Raw genomic sequence first — 22,528 nt, 5'->3', positions numbered from 1 at the left:
TAGCTTCAGAAGCTCCCACAACTAATCCAGCCGCCGACTTGACACACGAACCACCAAAGAAGAAGAGAAAGACGCACATTGTGTCAAGTCGTGCATGTGCCCACGAGCTCAATTACCCTTATCATGACGATTCGCTGATCATTTATGAGAAATATGATAAGACGAACAGTGTTTGGGCCATCAGAAGATACAATGGAGACCTTATTTATCTCGACCACCACCAGCTGAAGTCATCACTAGAGCTGGACATCAATTATTTAAGAAAGGCTCTAGGAAGAGTGGAGATTGGTAGTAAACTAGAGAGTTGGATCCCCACATATCTTTATCAACAATCTAAAGTGGATTACAAAGACTTTGAGTTGAATAAGGGTCGCAAGTACAAGAACCCGAGACAAATTGACCCAACCACCGGAGAGCCACGAACAATGTGGAGATACAGGGCACCAAAGGATTGTCATATCATTTACCATGGTGAGCCCTATGTTCCTAACATCCTCCGAGACTTCATTGGCTGGGAGTTTGATAATACAACCGGTGAGGCCGTCATCCACTGCCGTGACATGCAAGAGATAAGGATGTTCGACGAGTATGAGCTAATGGGTTTTCACATTGAAGATGTAAAGAAGCTCTACAACTCACCGTTAGGGACCGTCGAGGATTTGGGTCGTCAAAATACAGACCGGATAGTTGAAGCCTTCAACAAGTTCGTCCGAAGACTTGTTGAACTTCCACTACCCGAGGACGACTGGCTGGAATATGACACCGACGGTTTTCAATACTAAAGACTAGAGGGAGATTGTTAGGTCCCTTTTTGTATTAAGTCTTTTGTATTCAGTTTGTATCTCTTGGGCTTTAGTTGTTTGTTTCGTATGTATAGGCCCAAGGGAAAAACTGGTAATTAAGCCCATTGGGCATTGACAATGACATATTTTTCATGCATACTCCTCTATACATAGGGAGCATGGCATGAGAAAGAACAACCTTTTTACCAAATTCTCTAACTTCACATTATCTTACTTTCTCTTGTCTCTCTCGCTCTCTCTCTCTCTCTTTCTCTCACTCTAAACCCGAAAGCAAATAACTCTCAAGATCCGAGACCTCTTAGGTTGCTTAGTGTGATTTCCGCTAGCACTAAGTTTAGGTTGATCCAAGAACGTTGTTAGATCCACCCACGTTGGGACCTACAGTTAAGGGTTTGAATCCTATAGTTTTGCAGGTTTGGTGGTATTACGAGTAATTAATATATATAAATAGAGTAGGTGTTGTTCAAACAACATAAGGCCTAAACATCTCTACAAACAATTAGGATACTTACACCGAGCAACAAACAGAACTACAATAAACTAGTCTTCTAAACACATACAGTATAATGCGTATAACTTTTGGATGTTAACTTCACCTATCTCTGATATACAAATCTCCAAATTCAGCTCCCCATATGAACTAAGATACCCAAAAAGGACCAAAAGAAAATCAGAATGTATGACTTAATTCAATCTTAAGGAACTATTTCCTCTTTCTGATACAAGACAATATGAAAACGTTCATCACTAGATGTCGCATAATTTTCAGGATTAACCGACACCCAGATTGCTCGATTAATAGATATAAAGCCAGACTTTTTTCTAAGGTCTTTTATCACACTAAAATAACAGGAGTAATCAATCTTATACATGATATATAAAGAGCAAATCTTTTTTTTCTAAATAAATTATACTTAATACAAGCACATTACAAACGAATTTAATTTGAAATATAAAATACTAAAACATTACACTTTTGAAAACAAATTAATCGGCATCACAAATATTAGAAAAAAATAATTGTATAATTATATCATCATAAAAGAATTCAAGCATCTCGACGACCCTTAATAATTCACATTAACTTTCCTACAATCCCTTCGAATTTCACCTCTATTCCCTGTCAATGGCTTTATATCGCCCATTTTAATCATAGACTTTGCAAAATCTTCCCAAAACTCTTCTTGGTCCCCGCTGTATTTCAAAACAAGCTCAGCAGTTTCGCCACCATGAAATAGTGCTTGATCAGAGCTCAAAAGCCCTTTTTTATTCACCAAATCAGTGAAGTATTTTACGTCAAATGAGCCTGGTGTCGGGTCAAGTGGTGCTAGAGTTGAGTCGCCCCCGACTTGTGGGCAAATGGTCCGAAGATGGCTTGCGAAAGCTGGATCTATGTTGGTATCACTGTAAATACGAGGCCTAAAGGTTCGACACTGAGCAAACCCTAGGGTGTGTGCACCCGAAAGCACAACTAAGTCCTCCTCATCGAGCCCTTGGTCCTCAAAGTTTTTTATTAGGGCGGGTGAGTCCATGAACGGTGACGGGATGCTAACATTAGCTGCCGCCTGACTAGCGGTGGTTGAGTCTCTTCTTCCGAGCTTGACTTTCCATGATGGGCCACCAAGCTGCATTCCATATACAAATTTAAGATTTAGTGTCAAAATATGTATTATCATGCTTTCAAACACTTAATTGTTATTTCAAACGTTAGTGATGAACAAATTTAAGTTATATGTGTTGATCAACTTGTTTTACTTACCGCAGCTACAGAATCACTAGCAGCAACAGTTAAGATATCGGCACAAGATACCACAGGGCGACCGCAAACCTTGTCAACCTCAGACTTTATTCTGTCGATAACCTCGAAGCCTCTGGCTGAATTTGCGTTTGGGGCTGCATTTTTCTCAGTATCTATTGTTGAGGTTTGGTCCAAAAGAATGGAAGCATCACATCCCTTCATGAAATAAAAAATAAAGTCAAAAACAAAACCAACACTTTTATGTGAAAAAGTATAATGGAAGTTTGTGATTTTTCAATTTAGTAAAGGTATACAGTTAACTTGAATATTGAATTACAAATTTTCTGAAAACATGTATATTTAACACGCTTTTTATGTTGATGTTACAAGAATAATGAATGTGCAATCTCAAATATAAATAGGTAGGAATAAATTACTTACGTTAACAAAACAATCGTGAAAATGAAGACGTAATAGAGAAGCGCCCATGCGACGTTCTTGTGCCAATGCATCCTCCACCACACGCTTGATGGTCGGGAGAGCTTCAGGGCATACTCGATCGTAATAACTTGATGATAAACCTGAGTCTGAATGTGCAGCCACTATAGAAAAAATGAAAGAAACCAAGAGAGAAAAGCAGCTTATTTTGTTCATCTTGTTCATAAATTGGGAGCCAAAAAGGTTGTCTAGTGCAAATTCGTTGTGCTGTATTATGTTGTTATGGACTTAATTATGGTGTTATGTTGTATTTATAAGGAATGCAAATGTTAAAGATGGCTGTTAATGGAACTGGTCAAAGAAAAATAAGTGTTTAGAATTACCATGGTTGCACCAAACAATTTTGGAGACTTGGTTTTATATAATTCTAGAACTGGTGAAAGATTTGAGTTATTCAATATGCGTGCATACAACTGTTTTTAATTATTTATGTGGGTAGATATTCCATAAACAAGGGCGTAGCTTCGTAAGGGCTAGTGGTCAAACACCACCTCCCCCCACCCACCCACCAACCAGCACACACGTTTTTATGTTCAATAGTGTATCTTTACATCGTTTTAGTACGAAAAATTTTATTGCATGGTCTACATTTACCCGTTTTCACCTAAAATATTGTGTGCCCGCCCCCGTCTATGAAATCATTTATAAGTACTGAGTCCCCCACCATATGTTGTCGTCCAAGCTTTACCACCACCTATAAGCAATGGCAAGCGAGGGCCCGGGGTGGCCCGACCCCTTTGTTTTTTTGCGCAATAGTGTAAATTTATCCGTTTTCGTCCGAAAATTTGTATATGTAGTGTATATTTACTTGTTTTCGACTGAAATTTGAGCCCGGCTCTCCTCGTTTATTGTTTTTTTAATACATTTTTGAGCCCCCCCTCCCCCACCCCGAACGCGTCCAAGGATCGCCCCTACCCATAACTAATACATAAGATATATAAAGTGTGTTAGTTTGAAATTATAGATTGAATATAATTAATAGCCAACTCGTTATCGAAAAATATATAAGACTTGGTAGATATAGATATCTTTTTTTGCGATTAAAAAAGGGGTAGCGCGCAGCTTGTTGCCCTCTTGCCTTCTGTTTCGATGTAATTTAATTTTAAAAATAATTGTGAATAATGAATATTATTATTATTATACATATATGAAAATATAAGTAATTTTTGACTTGGCTAGTAATAATTAATTAAAAAGAATACATTGTTTAATCACGTCCCATAATATTTGAAATAAATAATTGTATTTGGTGGATATATATGTTAATAATAGAAAAACCATATTTATTGATAACCCATCGAGCTTGACCTTGTCTACTGTAACTTGGTAAATATACACTACTATACAAACAACTTAATAAAGCCATATTGTTAGGGAAGTGGGGCTGGTCCGTTATAGCGTGGCCATCACGCGTGATGGTCACGGGAACACCGCCGCCGGTCCTCCCATCACGCGTGATGGGGGGCCGGCCGTGATGGCCATCACGCGCACAATTCCCAATTCCGACCGTTAATGTGACCGTTGAGAGGAGATAAAAAAAAACTAAATTAACCTATATAAATATAATCAAATCCAACTTCAAATCCAACTCAAATCTAACTCAAATCCTCTACTACAAACAACATTTAACATCACACAAATGGAGGGTTCAAAGAAACGTGGCTCGGGTTCAAAGAAAACCCAATCCCGACCAAAGGTTCGACAAAATCTTGGCGAGCCGGCGAGATTCCGATTACAAGATGAACCCGACACAACCCAACCATTCCAACAACAACCTTTTCAACCACAACCGTTCCAAAACCAACCATTTCAATCTCAAACATTTAATTCACCGTTTTCATCGACACCGTATCAAAACCAACCGTTTATTCCACCTTTTTCTAGCCAAATGTTTCAAAATAATCCTCTTGAAACGTTTCAATCTCAACCGTCACAAACATCCATCGATCCGTTAGAGGATAACAATGTTATACTTCAATGTTATACATCAAATATTTAATTTTGTTTTATTTTTTATTTAATTTAAACTTGTTTTAGTATTTATTGTAAAAAAAATAAAAATAAATTCCATCCCACCATGACCTCCACCAAAATTCCATCACTAGTGGTGGGGTGAGGTGGCACACCGTAATTAGTGGGAGCAAGTGATGGTTTTTAAACCACCCCCACCCCCACCCCCCTTAACTTAACTTTGTTTTTGTGGATTGCAAACGTGTTGCTTCCTTTTATTTCACTAAAGTGTTCATAACTTATTGGTTGAATGTTTCAAGTGTTGAAAGTTTACACTAGAGTATACAGATCTTTGTGGCATTTGTAGAAAGTGTGATATGTGTTATTATAATAAGTTAAAGGAGTCTTTATGTAAAGTGGTTAGGGTTGATAGTGACCTATTAACGTCGCATGCAGATCTGTTTAGTTGTCCGCTTTGCAAGCGATATGTGATGTTTTTTGTTTGGTTCTCTATTTGGGGTGTCAGCGCAGCTTGTTGTCCGCTTATCTGCCTCTATATTGCAATTTGATCCTTTTATTATAATATAAAGTTTTCTTAAAAAAAATATTGGGGTGTTACCCCTACAACAAAAATATTAGTAATTTTAATCTTATTTCTTAATAACTTGTATACATAATAATAAACATTACAAACGATTTTAATTTATAAATGCATGATTTAACACTTGATCGACCATTAATACTTCAAATTAACTTTTCTACAGTCTTGCCGAATTTCACCTTTGTTCCCTGTTAATGGCTTCATATCACCCATTTTGATCATCGACTTCGCAAAATCCCTTGAGAACTCTTTCTTGTTTCTACTATATTTCAAAACAAGTTCAGAAGTATCTTTACCGTTAAATAGTGCTTGATCAGTACTCAAAATCCCTTTTTTACTCACTAAATTGGAAAAGTATTTCACATCAAACGAGCTTGGTGTTGGGTCTAGTGGTGCAAGCATGGTGTCACCCCCAACTTGTGGGCAAATGGTCTGAAGGTGGCTCGCAAAGGCTGGATCAATGTTGGTCACATTGTAAATACGAGATCTAAAGGTTCGACACTGAGCAAACCCTAAAGTGTGTGCGCCTGAAAGCACAACTAAGTCTTTCTCATCAAGCCCTTGGTCCTCAAAATTTTTTATTATGGCAGGTAAATCCATGAATGGCGTCATCATCTTATTGTTAGCTGTCGTTCGACTAGCGGTGGTTGAGTCTCTTCTTCCGAGCTTGACTTTCCACCATGGGCCACCAAGCTACACGTCATATATTATCCATAAAAGAAGTTAAGTTTAGTCACAACTCACAAGTTTAAAGTTAGTGTGGGAATATGCAGTTGGCCAAACAACAATTTTGATTTTTTTTTTTTAAAGTAGGAAAGTTGAAGAGCATAAAATGGTTTTTAGGAGAGAGAAAGATTGTTGATTGGAAATAGGAGGTACCTCATTTGAAATGGCGGATGTCAGATTACACATAGGGGTTGTCTGGTGATGTGGACGAGAACAATGGTTCCGCTATTTGAAATGACGGATCTTGAATATTTTATTCGTGTTCCGCCATTTCAAATGGCGGATGTCAGTTACAGCTGACCGCCGGTCACCTAAATATTTTTGATTGACATCCGCAATTTCAAATGACGGAACAGTAACTCGTACTTCCCTATGACCCACCTATGTATTTTTTATTATATTTTAGTGACATCCGCCATTTGAAATGGCGGATGTCATTGAAATATAATAAAATACATAGAGTGGTTGTCATGTCAAGTATGAAAAGTCACTGTTCACATCCGCCATTTCAAATGGTGGATGTCATTAAAATATAACTAAATACATAGAATGCTAAGACCACACGCTATGGGCGCGAAAGGGAGGGGGAGACGGGCACGGTGGGCGCCAAACACCGTCGAGGGGCACGGAGAGGGGAAAGGTGGAGGGGAAGATGGGCGCGAAAGGGGGTGAGGTGGGGGGCCCACCACCAACGGTCACTTAATTAGCCGTTTAAAAAAAATAAAATAAAGTAAACATTTCTATAGAAATTCAAACCTTTTTCTCAATTTTACTCAAACAACCATCTTCACAACATTCATCTTCACACTAAATTTAACCATCATCACACCAAATCATGAATCCTAACTCGAACCTGAACCCGAACCCGAACCCGAGCTCAAGCTCAACACCGAACCCAAATCCGAACCCGAATCAAAACCCGTGGGATCCGGTTGTATGTGGTGGGCTAGTTTGCTCGCAAATAATGTCGCCCTTAGCAACCCGTTCTATGCAAACGAGGACGAGGACGACGAGCATTAGTTATATTTTTATTTGTACGATTTTTATTTTTATTTGTAGGGTTTTTATTTTTATTTTTATTGGTTTTTTTATTTGTATGTTTTTTATTTTTATTTGTAATGGTTTATTTGTTTTATAAAAAAAATAAAATAAAAAAGGTTGGGCTTCAAAGCCCCTCACCAGAGAGGGGCATTATGCCCTGGGGCTTCGATGCCCCCAGTGCCCACGTGGCGCTTACATGACACCGTGGAGGAGGGGCTTCGAAGCCCCCCACCATAGCACGCGGCCTAAAAGGTTAAAACTTGCACTTGCATTGTTGATTACTTTGACCCTATGATGACCCTATAAACCGTAATTTGTTTTTCTAGGGATGTGACCTTTCACCCTATGTTGAGTTTGTGTAGCATGCTTTTAAAAAAAGTTGGTGACAATAACTATTTTTAAGTAAAAATGAATTAATAAGCAAATTTTCATGTTGTTACAAATGATAATAATTACGTAAAAAACTTATAATTAATAAATAATTAAACTTGTTCAAAAAAAATATAGATAAAACTAATATTTAAAAAAAATAATTACGTAAAAATTTTCATGTTGTTCCATATGCTGAATTAATAAATGATAATAATTACGTAAAAAACTTATAAAGTAAATAATTAAACTTGTTCAAAAAAAGGATAAACTAACATTTTACGGTGATAATAATTCGGAGTTAGGTGAGTCATGGCCATGGCAGTTCACTCCATTCAAAAGCTTAATATCTTGGTTGACCGAATCTTGTTGTCATGTCAGTCACTGTTCACATCTGCCATTTGAAATGGCGAATGTCATTGAAATATAATAAAATATAGACGACCACTGTTCACATCCGTCATTTGAAATGGCGGATGTCAATCAAAAATATTTAGGTGACCGGCGGTCAGCTGTAACTGACATCCGCCATTTGAAATGGCGGAACACGAATAAAATATTCAAGATCCGTCATTTCAAACGGCAGAACTCATGGTTCTCGTCCACATCACCAGACAAAAACTGACAACCCCTATGTGTAATCTGACATCCGCCATTTCAAATGGCGGATCTCCTATTTTCAATCAACAATCTTTCTCTCTCCTAAAAACCATTTTATTTTCTTCATTTTCCTATTTAAAAAAAATCCAAACAGTTTTCGACACTACCCGCAAGGCCAGAAACAGGGCACGAACACCAAACAAAAATAATCAAGCTTTAAGTTAATATATTTAATAGTTTAAAAGATAGGTTGTGGTTAGATTGACCTATTGAATCAAACATGTTATGTTCGAGTTGACATGTTTAACCTATTTAGCTAAAATGTCGACCCACCAACCTTTTTATTTAAAATGTCGACCCAATAACTCATGTAACCTAATTTCTTACAACAACCAACTCGATTAGTGCGTTTACAACTTGATTATTACATATCAATCCATTTAGTAATTAAAATATTAATTGGGGGAAACAAGCTCTGTTTGGGTTACATGATTTTAAGTCATGTGCGCGCGTTAGGTTAGATGTTTGTAATATAAATAAAAATATGGGTTGTGTTTGAATTGAACAATTATCCACCGGCTGGAAACCCGCCTACCCCACATAATTAACCTCACGAAAGAAGTTGAATGAGGAACACATGCATATCATCAATAGCATAATCAGCATGTTATAATTGAGTTTTACATGACAACCTGCTCACAGTTTTTATGATTATACTCTGTTAAGGCCTCATGCATTCTATATTATTGCAACGTACATAATATAGAGATTTCACATCTTGAGATGGAACAAATGAATATTACTTGATTGCTTCTCAAGGTTTTCATTGATATGTTTTACTTACCGCAACGACAGAATCACGAGCAGCAATAGCTAAGATGTCGGCACAAGACACAATGGGGCGGCCACAAACTTTGTCGACCTCAATCTTGATTTTGTCAATAACCTCAAATCCTCTAGCAGAATTCAAGTTGGATGCCGCATTTTTCTCACTATCTATCGTTGATGTTTGATCCAAAAGAACGGAAGCATCACATCCCTATATGATACAGAAAATAAAAAAAAATAATGAAAGTTTTTAATTTCTCATTTTTAGCAAGCGTAAATAGTCAAGTTTAATACCAAATCAGAGAATATATATGATAATAAAACACAATTAATACGTGGAAATTAGGAGTGTTAGTGAGCCCAAGCTACTTTAGACTTGCTTCATAAAATCTTGAACTGAGTCTGAGTAATTAAACAAGCCCGAGTTTCACATATTAAGCTACACTAGCTTGTGAGCCTAAAAGATTATATTATTCGAAATGTCTACTTAATATATAAAATATATATCTAATTATACGTAATCCTTTATCATTAATATTGAATATGGTTTCAATTAAAATAAAGAGACAAGTAAAGTAAGTAGGCAATAAGTTGCGTCGCAACCCCCTTTTGAATGACAAGCCCGATCCATAAGAAAAATGTATATATGAGAAACTTATATTATGTTATGTGTTTATATATGTGTGTGTATTATAAACATATTTAAATAACATAAAATTAGTTATGAATCATAAATGGCTCAAAGCTGAGTCGAGCTTCAACTTACTAAACTACTCATAGGAAGAGTTGGGTCTCTTAAGTGGTTAAGTTAAATAAGCGGAGCTCGAACTGAAATCAACTGAGGCTCGACTAGTTTAGAACATAGTAAAAATTACATGTTTAATTAAATAATTAACAACTTTAATAAAGTTTTGAGTAATTATGAATAGAAGAACATCAAGAAAAATGTTAGTCGATCCATCAAGCAAAGGTGCTTTAATCCTTTTTTATGAAGTTAGAACCCTTGAATCCTAATTAGGTGACTTGTTCTAAATGTTTTAAAGACTTCACTTATAAGATTGAGCCATATATATAGATCGTAATCATATGAATAACGAATGTGGAGTATCAAATATAAATTCGATAAGAATAAGTTACTTACGTTAACAAAACAATCATGAAAATGTAAACGTAATAGAGAAGCACCCATGCGCCGTTCTTGTGCCACTGTATCTTCGACTACAAGTTTGATGGTTGGCAGAGCTTCAGGGCAAATTTGATCATAATAACTTGATGACAAACCCGAGTCTGAAGATGAAGATGCGGAGACAATAAAAATAGCGAGCGAGACAAGAAGAGACAAGAAACTTATGATGTTCATCTTCTTCAAAACTGGTAACTAAAAGTGCTTTTTAGTACAAATTCTTTGTGTTCTATTATGTTAGATTTATAAGAAAATACAAACGGTAAAGGTGGTTGGTTCTTAGAAATGGTCAATGACAAAAGATAATATTTATTAGTCAGTATACTTACACTAAACTAGTAAAAAGTGCAGGAGACTTGGTTAATAAACCCATAACCCGTTGAATAATTAAGATCGTCGAGTAATTATTCGATTTGCGAATTAATATTGTTTTTCTCTCTTCCATCGTCAACAACTACGATTCGCACAATCTAGGCCTCTAGGGGTAGAATTTGATGAGTAGCTCATCAGATTATTAGGTTGTGTTCTTGTTAATCTCAAAGTCATGTAACTGCTAGTATTTTGTATTAACGTCATGTTTAGATTAGATAAATTAGTTGTTTGATTTGTTTATGGTTTTGCGATTAGTTGTTTGTTTTCCGTTCACCTTTTTTTTTTTTGAAAAATTTTGTTTCAAGTTAATAAACGTTTTAAGTAATAAATTTGTATTAGTTGTTTGTTAATGTAATTAGTTGTTCAGTGGGGTAGTAAGATGGTTATGGAATAGGATATAAGGGCTAAATTCCTATAGAATGTAGCATTTAGTTGTTAATTTTTACAGAATTCCCCCCTAAATTAAAATGAGATATGATAAAAAAAAAATTAAAAGAAAGAAAAGAAAAGTGGAGTTAAGTTGACTTGGCTGGTAGTAGTAGCTTAAATGTTTAATCACTTAAATGCCTGAGAATTTGTCAAACTTAGTGACATATACAAAAAATATCAACTTTGGTTATCAAATTTCAACACAATATTATTTAAAGCTTAAATGTTTAATCACTTAAATGCCTGAGAATTTGTCAAACTTGACATATACAAAAAATATCAACTTTGGTTATCAAATTTCAACACAATATTATTTAAAAAACTGAAGAAACACTAATTGACCCCGGGGCAGATTACGGATAATCTGGGGGTTAAGTAATGTTTCCCACGAGGATAAGGTCCAGCAGAGAAGGTTGTTCTTCAGGTGACCTGCAAAACAGACACCGTAAGCTCGTCACTGAGAAGGGGGGGGGTTCCTCCTTGTGACCACCCTCCGGCGTGAGAATCAGACTAGATTGCTCTGAATATAAGTGTATATTAAGAGATTGCTAGATAAGATAACGAGATATCAGAGATGTCCTTACCATTCCAAGGTGTTGGAGTATTTATAGCCGAAGGTAGGTTTCCTAGAAGGTACAGCCGGCTGAATAGTATTCATGTTCTACCAACAGTGGACTACGCACATGCCATGCTAGTTGGTGGATAGACTACGGCCGACAGTAACAAGGTCGGCTGTACACTGTTCCTTTACTGCCGGCTATGCACTGTTCCCCCAACTGTAGGCTGCGCACGTCCCATAGTAAGGGTTGGTGAGTAGGCAGCGGCTAATAGTGACAAACAGTACTAGAGGGTGCTCCTCCTCGTACTGTTGTCGGTGAGCTGTCACCCTGTGATTGGTTCATGGGCTGTTCTGGTCAGATCGTCTGTTCTGCCCATACCTTAGTAGGTATAGTACAAAAGATCTTCCAGAAGCATACGGACTGGCTCATTTAAGCGGGAGTATTCCCGCCTTGCTCATTCCTTCATGTGACTACTGAAGTAGCTAGTGCCTTGTGCGTGTAGCCTTGCTATCAGTGCGGGTAGCCTTCCCTGATGGCTTGTATCCGCAACTGCGGGAACAAGCGGGGTACTTCACCATTGGGAGGCTTTCCCTGCGGGTACAGCTGGCGTACTGCGCGTAAGGTTTTCTCTGAGCATGGTGGGTCCTGCGGGAGCAGTTGGTCGTTGCGCAGACGTCCCTGTTCAAGGTGAGTCTTGCGGGTCCAACTAGGCTCTGCTGGGACCTACCTCTTCAAGTCCCCCCAGTCCAATGTTCTTCTCATGAGTTATTAATAAGTGAGGTGAACTTTTGGACTAGCAAGGGGTTTTGAAAAGGGTTTTTAGTTTTAAGGTTTTCCGTGGGGATTCTTCCCGCGGTTTTCCTGATGTCACGCAGAAATTCCCGACTTTTCTGCTTGATCTTTGGGTATGAAGCAGGTAGGTTTGTAACCTCCTCGCAAGTCAGGAGCGTTGAGTCCCACTTGTGTGGATTCTCCATGGGGTTTTGGTAGTTTTCGACATAGTGATCAATTATGCTAAAACCACCAATTCCATCTTGGAGTTTCAAACAATATAGTTCTCGACGTTCCCGTCATGCGGGGATGTTATTCCCGTTTCCGCAAGCATGGCCCAGAAGATCCTTCTTGGTTTGAATTCCCTGCAGAGTGCTAAGTATGTGAAGGGTTTTGCCTTGACACTGTACCCGCACTCGTCTTACGGTTACTTTACTTCCAAGGTATTCCTGGCGTCAATTCCCTGCGGGTGCTAAGTATGTGAAGGGTTTTGCCTTGACACTGTACCCGCACCCGTCTTATGGTTACTTGGTTGCCAAGGTAAGGGTATTTTCCCGCTTACTTTTGAATCTTTTTGAATTTTTTTTGAAATTCGAAGAGTTGGTGAAAGGATAAGAACAGTCCAAACTGCTGAAACGTCGTGCGACGGTTTCTTCTGACTGTGTCATGACGTGCAGGAAGTTATGGTGACGTGACAGCACATGGTCATTCCAGACGCTTTTTCAGGCGCGTGGGCGCGATTTTTCGGGCGCGTGGCCGCGAAATTAATGGCACGCGTCCTTTCAACAGCTGTTGCCAGCTTGCTTTTTGCCACGTGTCATAGTTTCATTGCACCTTCGATTTCTCTCTCTTCCGCATTAAATTCATCGCATTAATTGCGATTAGTATATAAAGGGGGAGAGGGTTCTTTGTAATCCACACTTTCACTTTTCTCTTCATCTTCAAAACGATTTCCGGCGAATACTCACCTTTTCAGTCGAGCATTCTCTTGAAATCGTTTTCTTCTTTCATATCTGCAAGATGTCTTCTCACGATCTTGAGGCTACAGCCCAGGAGGCTGGGGTGTACGCCGATGACAAGAGTACTGCTGGCGAGTGCCAGTGTGCTCTGCCTGTCGATCTATATCAGTACATCGTCAGGAAGTTCATGCTCGAGTCTCTCGAGCCTGAGTTTCCTGAACCTCATCAGACGGTGTATGATGCCCCCAGAGGCAAGATCGGGGTATATGCTGCATTCTTTGTCTATGGGAATCTTAGGTTCCCATTGACAAAGTTTGTGTACCGTGTCCTGGAGAGGCACGGTGTGCACCTGACCGAGGTGCACCCGATGGCGATCGCGAAGATTCGCCACTTCGAGTGGGTGTGCCGGATTCTGGGCGTTGAGCCCTTCGTCGACCGCCTGATGACCTTCTACTCTTGGAGGTGCATCCAGGGGTGGTATACCCTGATAACCCGGATCAAGGGTTTGAAGATTTGCGCAACCGAGTGCAGTCTTTGTTCATGGAAGCGGGAGTTCTTTTTTATCTCCGCTCGCGCCATCCCCCTTGCCATGAAGTTCAAGAATGGGCAAGCACTTCCCAGCCTTCACGCCTCCAACTACCAGGAGGCGGAATGGTTCTCAAATATATCCCGAGTCCAATCTCCGGTTTACCGCTTTGCGGAGTCCGGGATGGTGATGCTCGGGATGAGCCGGGTATGGAAGGATGCGGATGCGCAAAAGGTCCCGATCGTCCTCGAATACGGTTTGAACTCTGTTCCTTACGGTACGGTCTGTCTTCTTTGTTTATATTTGTTTGTCTTCTAACTGTTTCTTTTATTTCAGAGGGGAACGACTTGCAGTCGCTCCTGTATCCGCGGGAGGCTGATAGTCCCGCTCGGATGGGTACTCGTGCTCTAGATGAGAACGAGTTGCCCATCCTTGCACAGACGGCGGATCGGTTCGTGGAGGTCTACCCGCCAGGCCACGAGATCCTGAGTGCCAGGCGGCCAGGTAAGGCGTTATTCAACCCTCGACCCCTCAATGTTGAAACCTCTGCTGGAATTCCTCTAATCCTGTGTTCTGATGAGGAATCCGCAGATGGTCCTTCGTTGGTGCGGATGAAGAAGGCTGCCGACGGGAAGGGGAAGGTGAAGGTGGCCACTGCCGATCCGGTGCCTCGGTCTGACTCAGAGACCGAGAGCGAGGAGGTGGCGGGGAACCCCGGTGGTGATAAGACCACTGCTCCGGAGGCTGCGACTGTCACCTCCGGAGAGCCCAGGATGACGACGGTGTGCGGCGCAAAGAGGCCGGCTCCATCGGGTTCGTCCCCGCCTGTCCGCACTTTTAGGCTCAAGAAAACCCGTAAGTACAAACTTCCTTTATTTTTAACTTCATAGCTTTCCATCATTAATACTTATCTTCCTTGTGCAGGCGTGGATGCTACGGCATTCCAGGGTGGAGCGGGGAGGAGTACCTCCCCGCCCATGACGGTAGGCTTGGTCAGCCTACCTGAGGCGACGACCCAGGCGGCTGCGCCTACGCCTGCTTCCGCTGGTTCAGTTGCTCACTCCGTTGAGCCAACTGTTCCAGCTGTGATGACATCACCGCCGGCTGTCAGCGCCATATTTACCGCATCTTTCACTGAGCCGGTGGTTACTTTTGCTGCGTACTCCGCAGCGGCGACCGCGGCGGCCTTCACCATGCCTCCTCCGTCATCGGCAACGACGGCCGATCCTTCAGGTATGCATGGGGCTTCTCGCCAACCTCTGCCTCCTTCCCATCTACCTGACCTCTTGGACGGATTTCCCTTAGGTTCAGGTGATGGGTTTGGCGGCTATCGGCCTGTTATTGACCCTACAGGTGCGTAGGGTTCTTTTGGCCTATTTTTTTTTTTTTTTTTTATATATCATCTTTTCCTAACTGCTTTTTGTTTTTTGCAGTGTCGGATTCCAATGAAGTGTATGTTCCACGATGGAACATCCGCCGAGGAACAACCCTTCGCACACCTGTGGAGTGGGCTCGTCACGCAGCTCCCAGTGGTGCGTTGGGGGAAGCCATGGCTAGCTACCAGGAGGGTAGGCTAACCAATGAGCTTCGGGTTCTCCTGGCCCGGATGCAGCCGCGCGTCGAGCTGCTTTGTCGTGAAAACGACAAGTTAAAAGCAGCTCGCATTAAAGAAGTAGCTCAGGCGCGGGCTGTCCGGGAGGAGAATAGGAGGCTCTCCGCCGCGGCTGCGGAGAAGGAGAAGGCGTTCAAGGCCCTTGAAGTTGAGGTTCAGGCCCGTCTCGAGGCCAGTTCCAAGACTGCCCAAGCTGTTAACGAACAGCTTCGGCTGGCTAAGGAAACTGCTAGGAACGCAACTGAAAGGGCCACCAAGGCTGAAGCTGTTGCTGAGCCTCTACGCCTCGAGAATGAGGAACTTAAAGCTAAATTAGAGGCGCTCCAACAGGCTCATGATGCCTTGGCGATGGAGGACGCGAAGAAGCTCCAAGAGATCCTGGACCAGAGGGGCGTGCTTGACCACACTGAGCGGAAGCTAAAGGGCGTCGAAGAGGCTGCTGCAAAGGAAGTGTTGCTTGCCAACCTCAATAAAAGTGAAGCCGAACGCGCCTGTAACCAAGCTCAAGCCGCCCTCCAAGAAGCTCTGGTTGCCAAGGAATGGCTTCTTCGAGAAGCGTTGTCTCAGGTAAGCTTTTCATGTCTTTGCGCTTTTCTTTGTAAATAGAAAAGGTTTTGATACTTGTATTTTTTTTTCTTTTTGTAGGTTGTGCATCGGGTCTTCACGGAGACGTCTTATGACGATGCTATGAGCACAGCCCTCAACGCTTCTCATGAGGATGGGGAAAAGGCCGGCTTCCTGCTTGGTCTAGGGTTTGTTGAGAAAGGCATCCCGCCTTCCAACTTCCCTTTGTATGATGTGGATACTGAAGCTGTTTATGACCAAGCAGTGAATCAGTATGCCGCCTTCCCGCATCCGGTGGTGGAGAAGGTAAACGAAGTCGCTGCTGCTGATGATGGGCTAGCTATCCTTAAAGCTTTCCTTGAACCGCCACGCTCTACTGATGGTGCGGGTCCAAGTGGAAGTGGTCCTGAAGCATGATCCTGAAGATCCCTTTCCACCATTAGCGTAGATTTTTGTTTTTGTATAGCTTCTTTTGTATGCGGGTATGCACCCAGCAATCTTTGTAATATTTGAATTTTGATGGAATAAAGATTGTGTTAATTCTTTGCCTTGTTTATTTTACGCATGTTTTGATCTAACTTAGCAATTTCTTTAGTACTTAGATAAGTTAACTTTTTAACGTGGCAAATTATAAGTTTGTTTCGCTTCCTCTTTCATGATTGTGCGGGTATGACCGTCACTTACACTTAGTAGGATGGCTTAACTTTACTTATATCTGACTTGCGTGGAAGTTTTCCTCATCTTTTCCTTTGAAATTTTCTAAGTGTTCAGAATAAGTTAACCTTTGGACGTGGTAGATAATAGGTTGAAGTTTTGCCTCCTTGTTCGTGATTGTGCGGGTAAGACCGTCACTTGCACTTACAAGGATGGCTAAACTTTACTTACATCTGACCTGCGTGGAGGTTTTCCTTAAAACTTGAAATTTTTACCGTTGTGTTTATGCGGGTTTTGCCGCCTTCCACACGTAACGACTTACTTCTTCCCCTATTTATGCGATGAATACCCGGCACATCAGTGTGGGAAGTTCATAAGTATAAAGGTAAGGCTATCAACACATTGTGAAAGGAGAATCATTTCCATTAGAAGTGGCTCTAGGCCTTTTCTTTACAAGTTTGGAATTGATCTACATATAACATTTGCGTAATTGAGCTCCATTCCATGTTCTTGGGATGGGAGTGCCATCGAGCCTTTCGAGCCGGTATGCGCCCTTTCCCAGAACTTCTTTGATAATGTATGGCCCTTCCCAGACCGGGGCCAGCTTTCCTGGGCGTTCTTGGTTCGAAGCCTCGTTGTTACGCAGTATGTAGTCTCCTACATTGAAGTTGCAGAGTTTTACCCGCGTGTTGTAGTACTTTTGCATTTGTCGCTTGTAGTTCTCTTCACGCACTGCGGCTAAGTCTCTGCGTTCCTCGGTTAGCATAAGGTCTAACCGTCTTTCCGCATCATTGTCTTCTGGCTGAATCAAGACCCTTGGTGAGGGTAAACCAATTTCGACCGGGACCATGGCTTCAGTGCCATAAGTGAGACTGAACGGGGTTTCTCCCGTACTGGCCTTCTTCAGCGTTCTGTTTGCCCAAAGGACGTGCGGAAGCTCGTCCACCCAGCCGGATCTGTGTTCCAAGAGTCTTTTCTTTATGCCTTCGACGATGCTCTTATTTGCTCTTTCCACCTCACCATTACCTTGCGGGTGTGCCACTGAGGTAAAGGTGTGGGTGATTTGAAGTTCTTTCAGCCACTGTTGTAGCTTCTTTTCAGCAAAGTTGGTGCCGTTATCGCTCACCAAATTCTGTGGAAGTCCAAAACGACAAATAATAAATTCCCAAATAAATTTTTTAATATGTTTCGCGGTTGTTTGGGCTAAGGGTTTTGCTTCTATCCACTTGGTGAAGTAGTCGATGGCTACCACTAGGAACTGAACATTTCCTGCTGCTGTAGGAAATGGGCCTGTCACATCGATGGCCCACTTCTGAAATGGCCATGAAGAGGTGACTGGAACAAGTTCATTCTTCGGGCGGTGCGTTTTGGGTGCGTAGAGCTGGCAAGACCTGCATTTTCTGATGTATGCCAGCGCATCCGTATGCATCCCCGGCCAAAAGTATCCCGCGTTGTTTAGCTTAGCTACAACAGCGCGGGGACCTGCGTGTACTCCACAGATGCCTTCGTGTACTTCCCTTAGGAGGTAGTCAGCATCTTGGTTGTCCACGCATCTTAAGAGTGGGCCAAGAAAGTTACGTCTGTAAAGGATGTCATCGATGAGTTGATAATTCAGTGCTTTACAGCGTAGTTTTCTTGCCTGTGTTTTTGACTCTGGTAGTGTACCTGCCGCAAGGTATTTTATTATTGGTGTCATCCACGTTTCTGTGCCGGTTTGGATGACACAAATTTCCTTGTGCGGGACCGAAGGTGCCTCGAGGAGTTCAATGCGGATGTCCTTTCCCAAGTGGGTGAAGGCTAATGATGCAAGCTTGCTTAACGCATCCGCAGATTAGTTTTCACTACGCTTGACGTGTATGACTTTGCAATCATTAAAATCGCGCATAAAGGTTTTTGCTTGTGCGAGGTACAGGGCCATTGTGTCGTTCACGGCCGTGTACGTCCCGTTGATTTGATTGGCTACTAACATAGAATCCACGTGGGCTTCCAAGTGTTTCACTCCCATCTTACGCGCAATTCTCAGCCCGGCCAAGAATGCTTCATACTCGGCTTCGTTATTCGTACTTGGAAAATCCAGTCGAATAGCGTAAGTGTATTCTTGGCCTACTGGGTTGGTTAGTTTCAGTCCTGCGCCTGAACCCTCGTTACTGGCTGCTCCATCAGTGTAGAGTCGCCAGACATCATTGATGTCCTGTGCTGGAGAGGGTTGAGCCTCTTCCTGGCACTCATTTTCCCGCGATGCAGGCACTTCCGCAATAAAGTCGGCCAAAACCTGGCCTTTTATGGCTGGTCTTGGCTTATACTTTATCGCGTATTCCCCCAACTCAATTACCCATTTGGCTAGGCGTCCCGATAACTCGGGTTTGCCTAGAACGTTTGCAAGTTTGAAGTTGGAGAGAATGGTGATTGGGTGACCCTGGAAATATCGTCTTAACCTGCGTGAAGCGTGTATAAGTGCTAAGACTAATTTTTCGAGGGTAGAGTACCGGGTTTCTACGTCTGTTAGGATACGGCTGACATAATAGATTGGCATCTGGATGCCTTTTCGCTCTACTAGCAGGACTGCCCCGGTTGCTCTATCTGTTGCGGAAAGGTATAGGATTAACTCCTCTCCCGCTTTTGGTGCTGTGAGCGTTGGGAGTTCGATCAAGCGTGACCGAATCTCCTGAAAAGCTGCTTCCGCTTCTGGTGTCCAGCGGAAGTGCGTTTTCTTTAAACAGTTTCTCAATGTTGACACGAAGGGAAACGACTTATCCGCGTGGTTTGCCAAAAAGCGATTAAGTGCCACCAGTCGTCCATTCAGTGTCTGGGCCTGTTTGATGGTAGTAGGTGATTCCATTTTGATAATGGCCTCGACCTTTTCAGGGTTCGCTCTGAAGCCATCTTTAGTGACGATGACCCCCAAGAACTTCCCTTCTTCCATTCCAAAGGCACACTTGCTCGGGTTGAGTTTCATGTTTATCTTCCTAAGCGTGTTGAAAGTTTCTTCGATGTCTTTCAACATCGCTTCTGCGTCAGGGCTTTTGATGACCAAGTCATCCATGTAGACTTCCAAGTTCCTCCCAATTTGGGCATAAAACTGGTTGTCCATCAGGCGTTGGTATGTGGACCCGGCATTCTTAAGTCCAAATGGCGTCATTTGGTAACAAAATGTGCCATCGGGCGTCCGAAAAGCGGTTTTGTCCTGATCATCAACGGCCATGTGGATTTGATGGTACCCCTTATATGCATCTAGGAAGCATTTAAGGCGAAACGGTGCTAACGAATCCACCTTAAGATCAATTTCAGGTAACGGATAACAATCTTTGGGGCATGCTTTGTTTAAGTCCTTGAAATCTATGCACATGCGCCATTGTTTGTTATTCTTCGGTAACATAACGGGATTTGCAACCCATGTTTGATATCTACTAACGCGTACGATGCCCGCGTCAAGGAGTTCCTTGACTTGGGTTCTACACGCGTTAGTTTGTTCTGGCCCCATTACTCTACGCTTTTGTACGACTGGCGTAACATCCGGATCGCACTTGAGCTTATGTTCTGCCTTACTTCGGGGTACACCAGTCATGTCAGCTGGTGTCCACGCGAAGATGTCAGCGTTTTTCTGTAATAAGCGTTTGAGTAAGGTACGTGTGGGATCAACAACTGTTGGGCCAATGGAAACGGCCTGGTCCGGGTATTTGCCGTTGAAGGCCCATCTTTCCGGTTCGGTGATGATTAGTTTAACCATCTTTGGTTTGGGTTTAGATGAGACAGATACGATGCATACCTGGGGAATGCCGGTGATCATCGCTACACCCTCAGCTGTTGGCCATCCCATCATGCCGTGGACTGAAGATACCACGGCGTTGAATTTTGCCATCCCGTCTCTTCCGAAGAGAATGTCGTATGTGTGGTGTGGCTTCCTCATCACGACAAAATCCACGTCTTCCGTGCGTGAGTGATTCCCGTCCGTAAGAGTGACGGGGAAAGATAGGATACCCAGGGGGGTGTTTGTGCTGCCATCGAACCCTTCCATCGAGGCGTAGATCGTTTCCAGGCGTTCCTTGTCTTCGTCATCTAGCTTGTCGAAGAACTGCCTGTACATTACCGTTGACGAGGCGCCGTTGTCAGCAAGAGTGTGAGAAGTGATGTAGTGCCCTAGCTGGCTTTTGATGACGATAGGGCCTTCTTTGCTGGGTCCTCCTGGCACTCGCGGGAAGCGCACCTCAGCTTCCTTCCACGCGCATGGTTCTGTCGCTCTCCTTTTTCTTCCTCTGATCTTACCATGAACCATGTTGATGCTGATGTCAACGGGCTTTCGTCCGTTGCCTCTGTACCGGTTATCATTCCTTCCTCCCTTCTTGATTGATGCCACAAGGTGTGCAAGTCTTCCATCCTTGACGAATGTTTCAACAATATCCTTCAAGGATGTACACTCTTCCGTACCATGACCTTTTGTCCCGTGGAAGTCACAGGATTTGCTCTGATCCGCATTAGGTCGCTGCCGGATCATTGGAGCTTTTGGCCATGGTAGTTTTTCGGTGGCAAATATCTCCGTGACGCTTTTGGTGAGTGGCGTCCACCGGTGTTTTCGGCTTGAAGGGTGTGTGTTATCTCTTCCGCCAACAAGAGGGTGAGAGCTGGATGAGGTGTCAAAGTTTACCCTTGACTGCCAAATACCTAGCTTCCTCTTTTTGTTCTGCCGGGCTATCCGAACATTGTTTTCTCTAGTCCTTTGCGTGTAGAGGTGTGTACTCTGGGGAAGATCCCTTCCCAGTTGCTTCTCCGTCTCGGCAAAGCGCTTGGCCGCCGTCATGATGGCATCCCATGTGGATGGCATGCCGTCCTTACCCGTCAATGTGCGGATAAGCTCTGGGTATTCGGCGCCCTGGATGAAAGTGGCGCGAACAAGATCTTCACTTATGTTGCCCAGACTTAGCTTTTTGGAGTTGAAGCGAGTGATGAAGTCTAGTAAAGATTCATCCTCCTCTCTAACGCAGTTGAGGATCGTCCATTGTTCTTCAGTATATTTCCTTTGTTGGCTGAAGTGTTGGCTGAACTTGTTCTGAAAGTCCGCCCAATCATAGATGTGGTGGACCGGTAAACGATCGAACCATGCCCTGGCCGCTCCAACCAGAGTCATCTGGAACATATAACACCACGTGGGTTCCGTCCAGTTACTGACGGTTGCCCCCGCAATGAATCTGTTCAAGTGGTCGTCTGGGTCGGATAGACCATCATAAGTGCCGATGTTGGACATTTGTTTGGCACTTCTCGGGGCGATTGCTTCCGCAATGTCCCTTGCGAACTTTGACTTTCCTGCATTTGCAGCAGTTGGTCTAAAGGTTTTGGAGAAGTCACGCGGGTTTCTCTCCGCATTCGTTGGTTTAAAGGTTTCTCCAAAATTCCTTGTCGGTTGGAAGTCCGTTTCCTTACGCTTCCCTTTTGCCTTATGGCGAGGGTTTGCGTCGGTATCGGATTCTTCCCGCTCATCGTCTGAGTACTCGCACTCACTGTTCATATTGAGATGTTGGCGAGTACTGCCGAATTCGTCAGCCTGTTGAACTGAACGCAAGCGTTCATCCAACTCAGCTTGGAACTCTTTCTGACGTGCTTCGGCCCACGCCTTAACTTGATCTAGTGTTTGGCGAGGGACCCTCGTCCGTTTCTCCAACTGGGCATCAGTGAACCCCAGTGGAATATTGTTTACTGCACTTGTCCCGGCTTGGGTAACCGGGGTAGTGTTCGTAAAATTTGTATAACCG

General features: G+C 42.7%; 2 protein-coding genes across 2 annotated transcripts; both read right to left on the bottom strand.

Annotated features, from left to right (window-relative positions):
• Nucleotides 1-1,870: 1,870 nt before the first annotated feature.
• On the bottom strand, nt 1,871-3,204 carry LOC143571245 (cationic peroxidase 1-like). The gene is made up of 3 exons (XM_077056728.1): nt 2,983-3,204; nt 2,563-2,757; nt 1,871-2,428 (listed from the first exon to the last, which is right to left on the bottom strand). The coding sequence occupies exons 1-3, from the start codon at nt 3,202-3,204 to the stop codon at nt 1,871-1,873; spliced, it is 975 nt and encodes a 324-aa protein (XP_076912843.1).
• Nucleotides 3,205-5,725: 2,521 nt separating this feature from the next.
• LOC143571244 (cationic peroxidase 1-like) lies at nt 5,726-10,532 on the bottom strand. The gene is made up of 3 exons (XM_077056727.1): nt 10,296-10,532; nt 9,171-9,365; nt 5,726-6,283 (listed from the first exon to the last, which is right to left on the bottom strand). The coding sequence occupies exons 1-3, from the start codon at nt 10,512-10,514 to the stop codon at nt 5,726-5,728; spliced, it is 972 nt and encodes a 323-aa protein (XP_076912842.1). The 5' UTR covers nt 10,515-10,532.
• Between the last annotated feature and the right edge of the window lie 11,996 nt (nt 10,533-22,528).

The sequence above is a fragment of the Bidens hawaiensis genome, unplaced genomic scaffold, assembly GCF_021521415.1.
Source record: "Bidens hawaiensis isolate Kalapana, Puna unplaced genomic scaffold, B.hawaiensis_p1.1 tig00025239_1, whole genome shotgun sequence".
NCBI lineage: Eukaryota > Viridiplantae > Streptophyta > Magnoliopsida > Asterales > Asteraceae > Bidens > Bidens hawaiensis.
The sequence above is the reverse complement of the archived record's forward strand: the minus strand, read 5'-3'. Positions and strand labels throughout refer to the sequence as shown.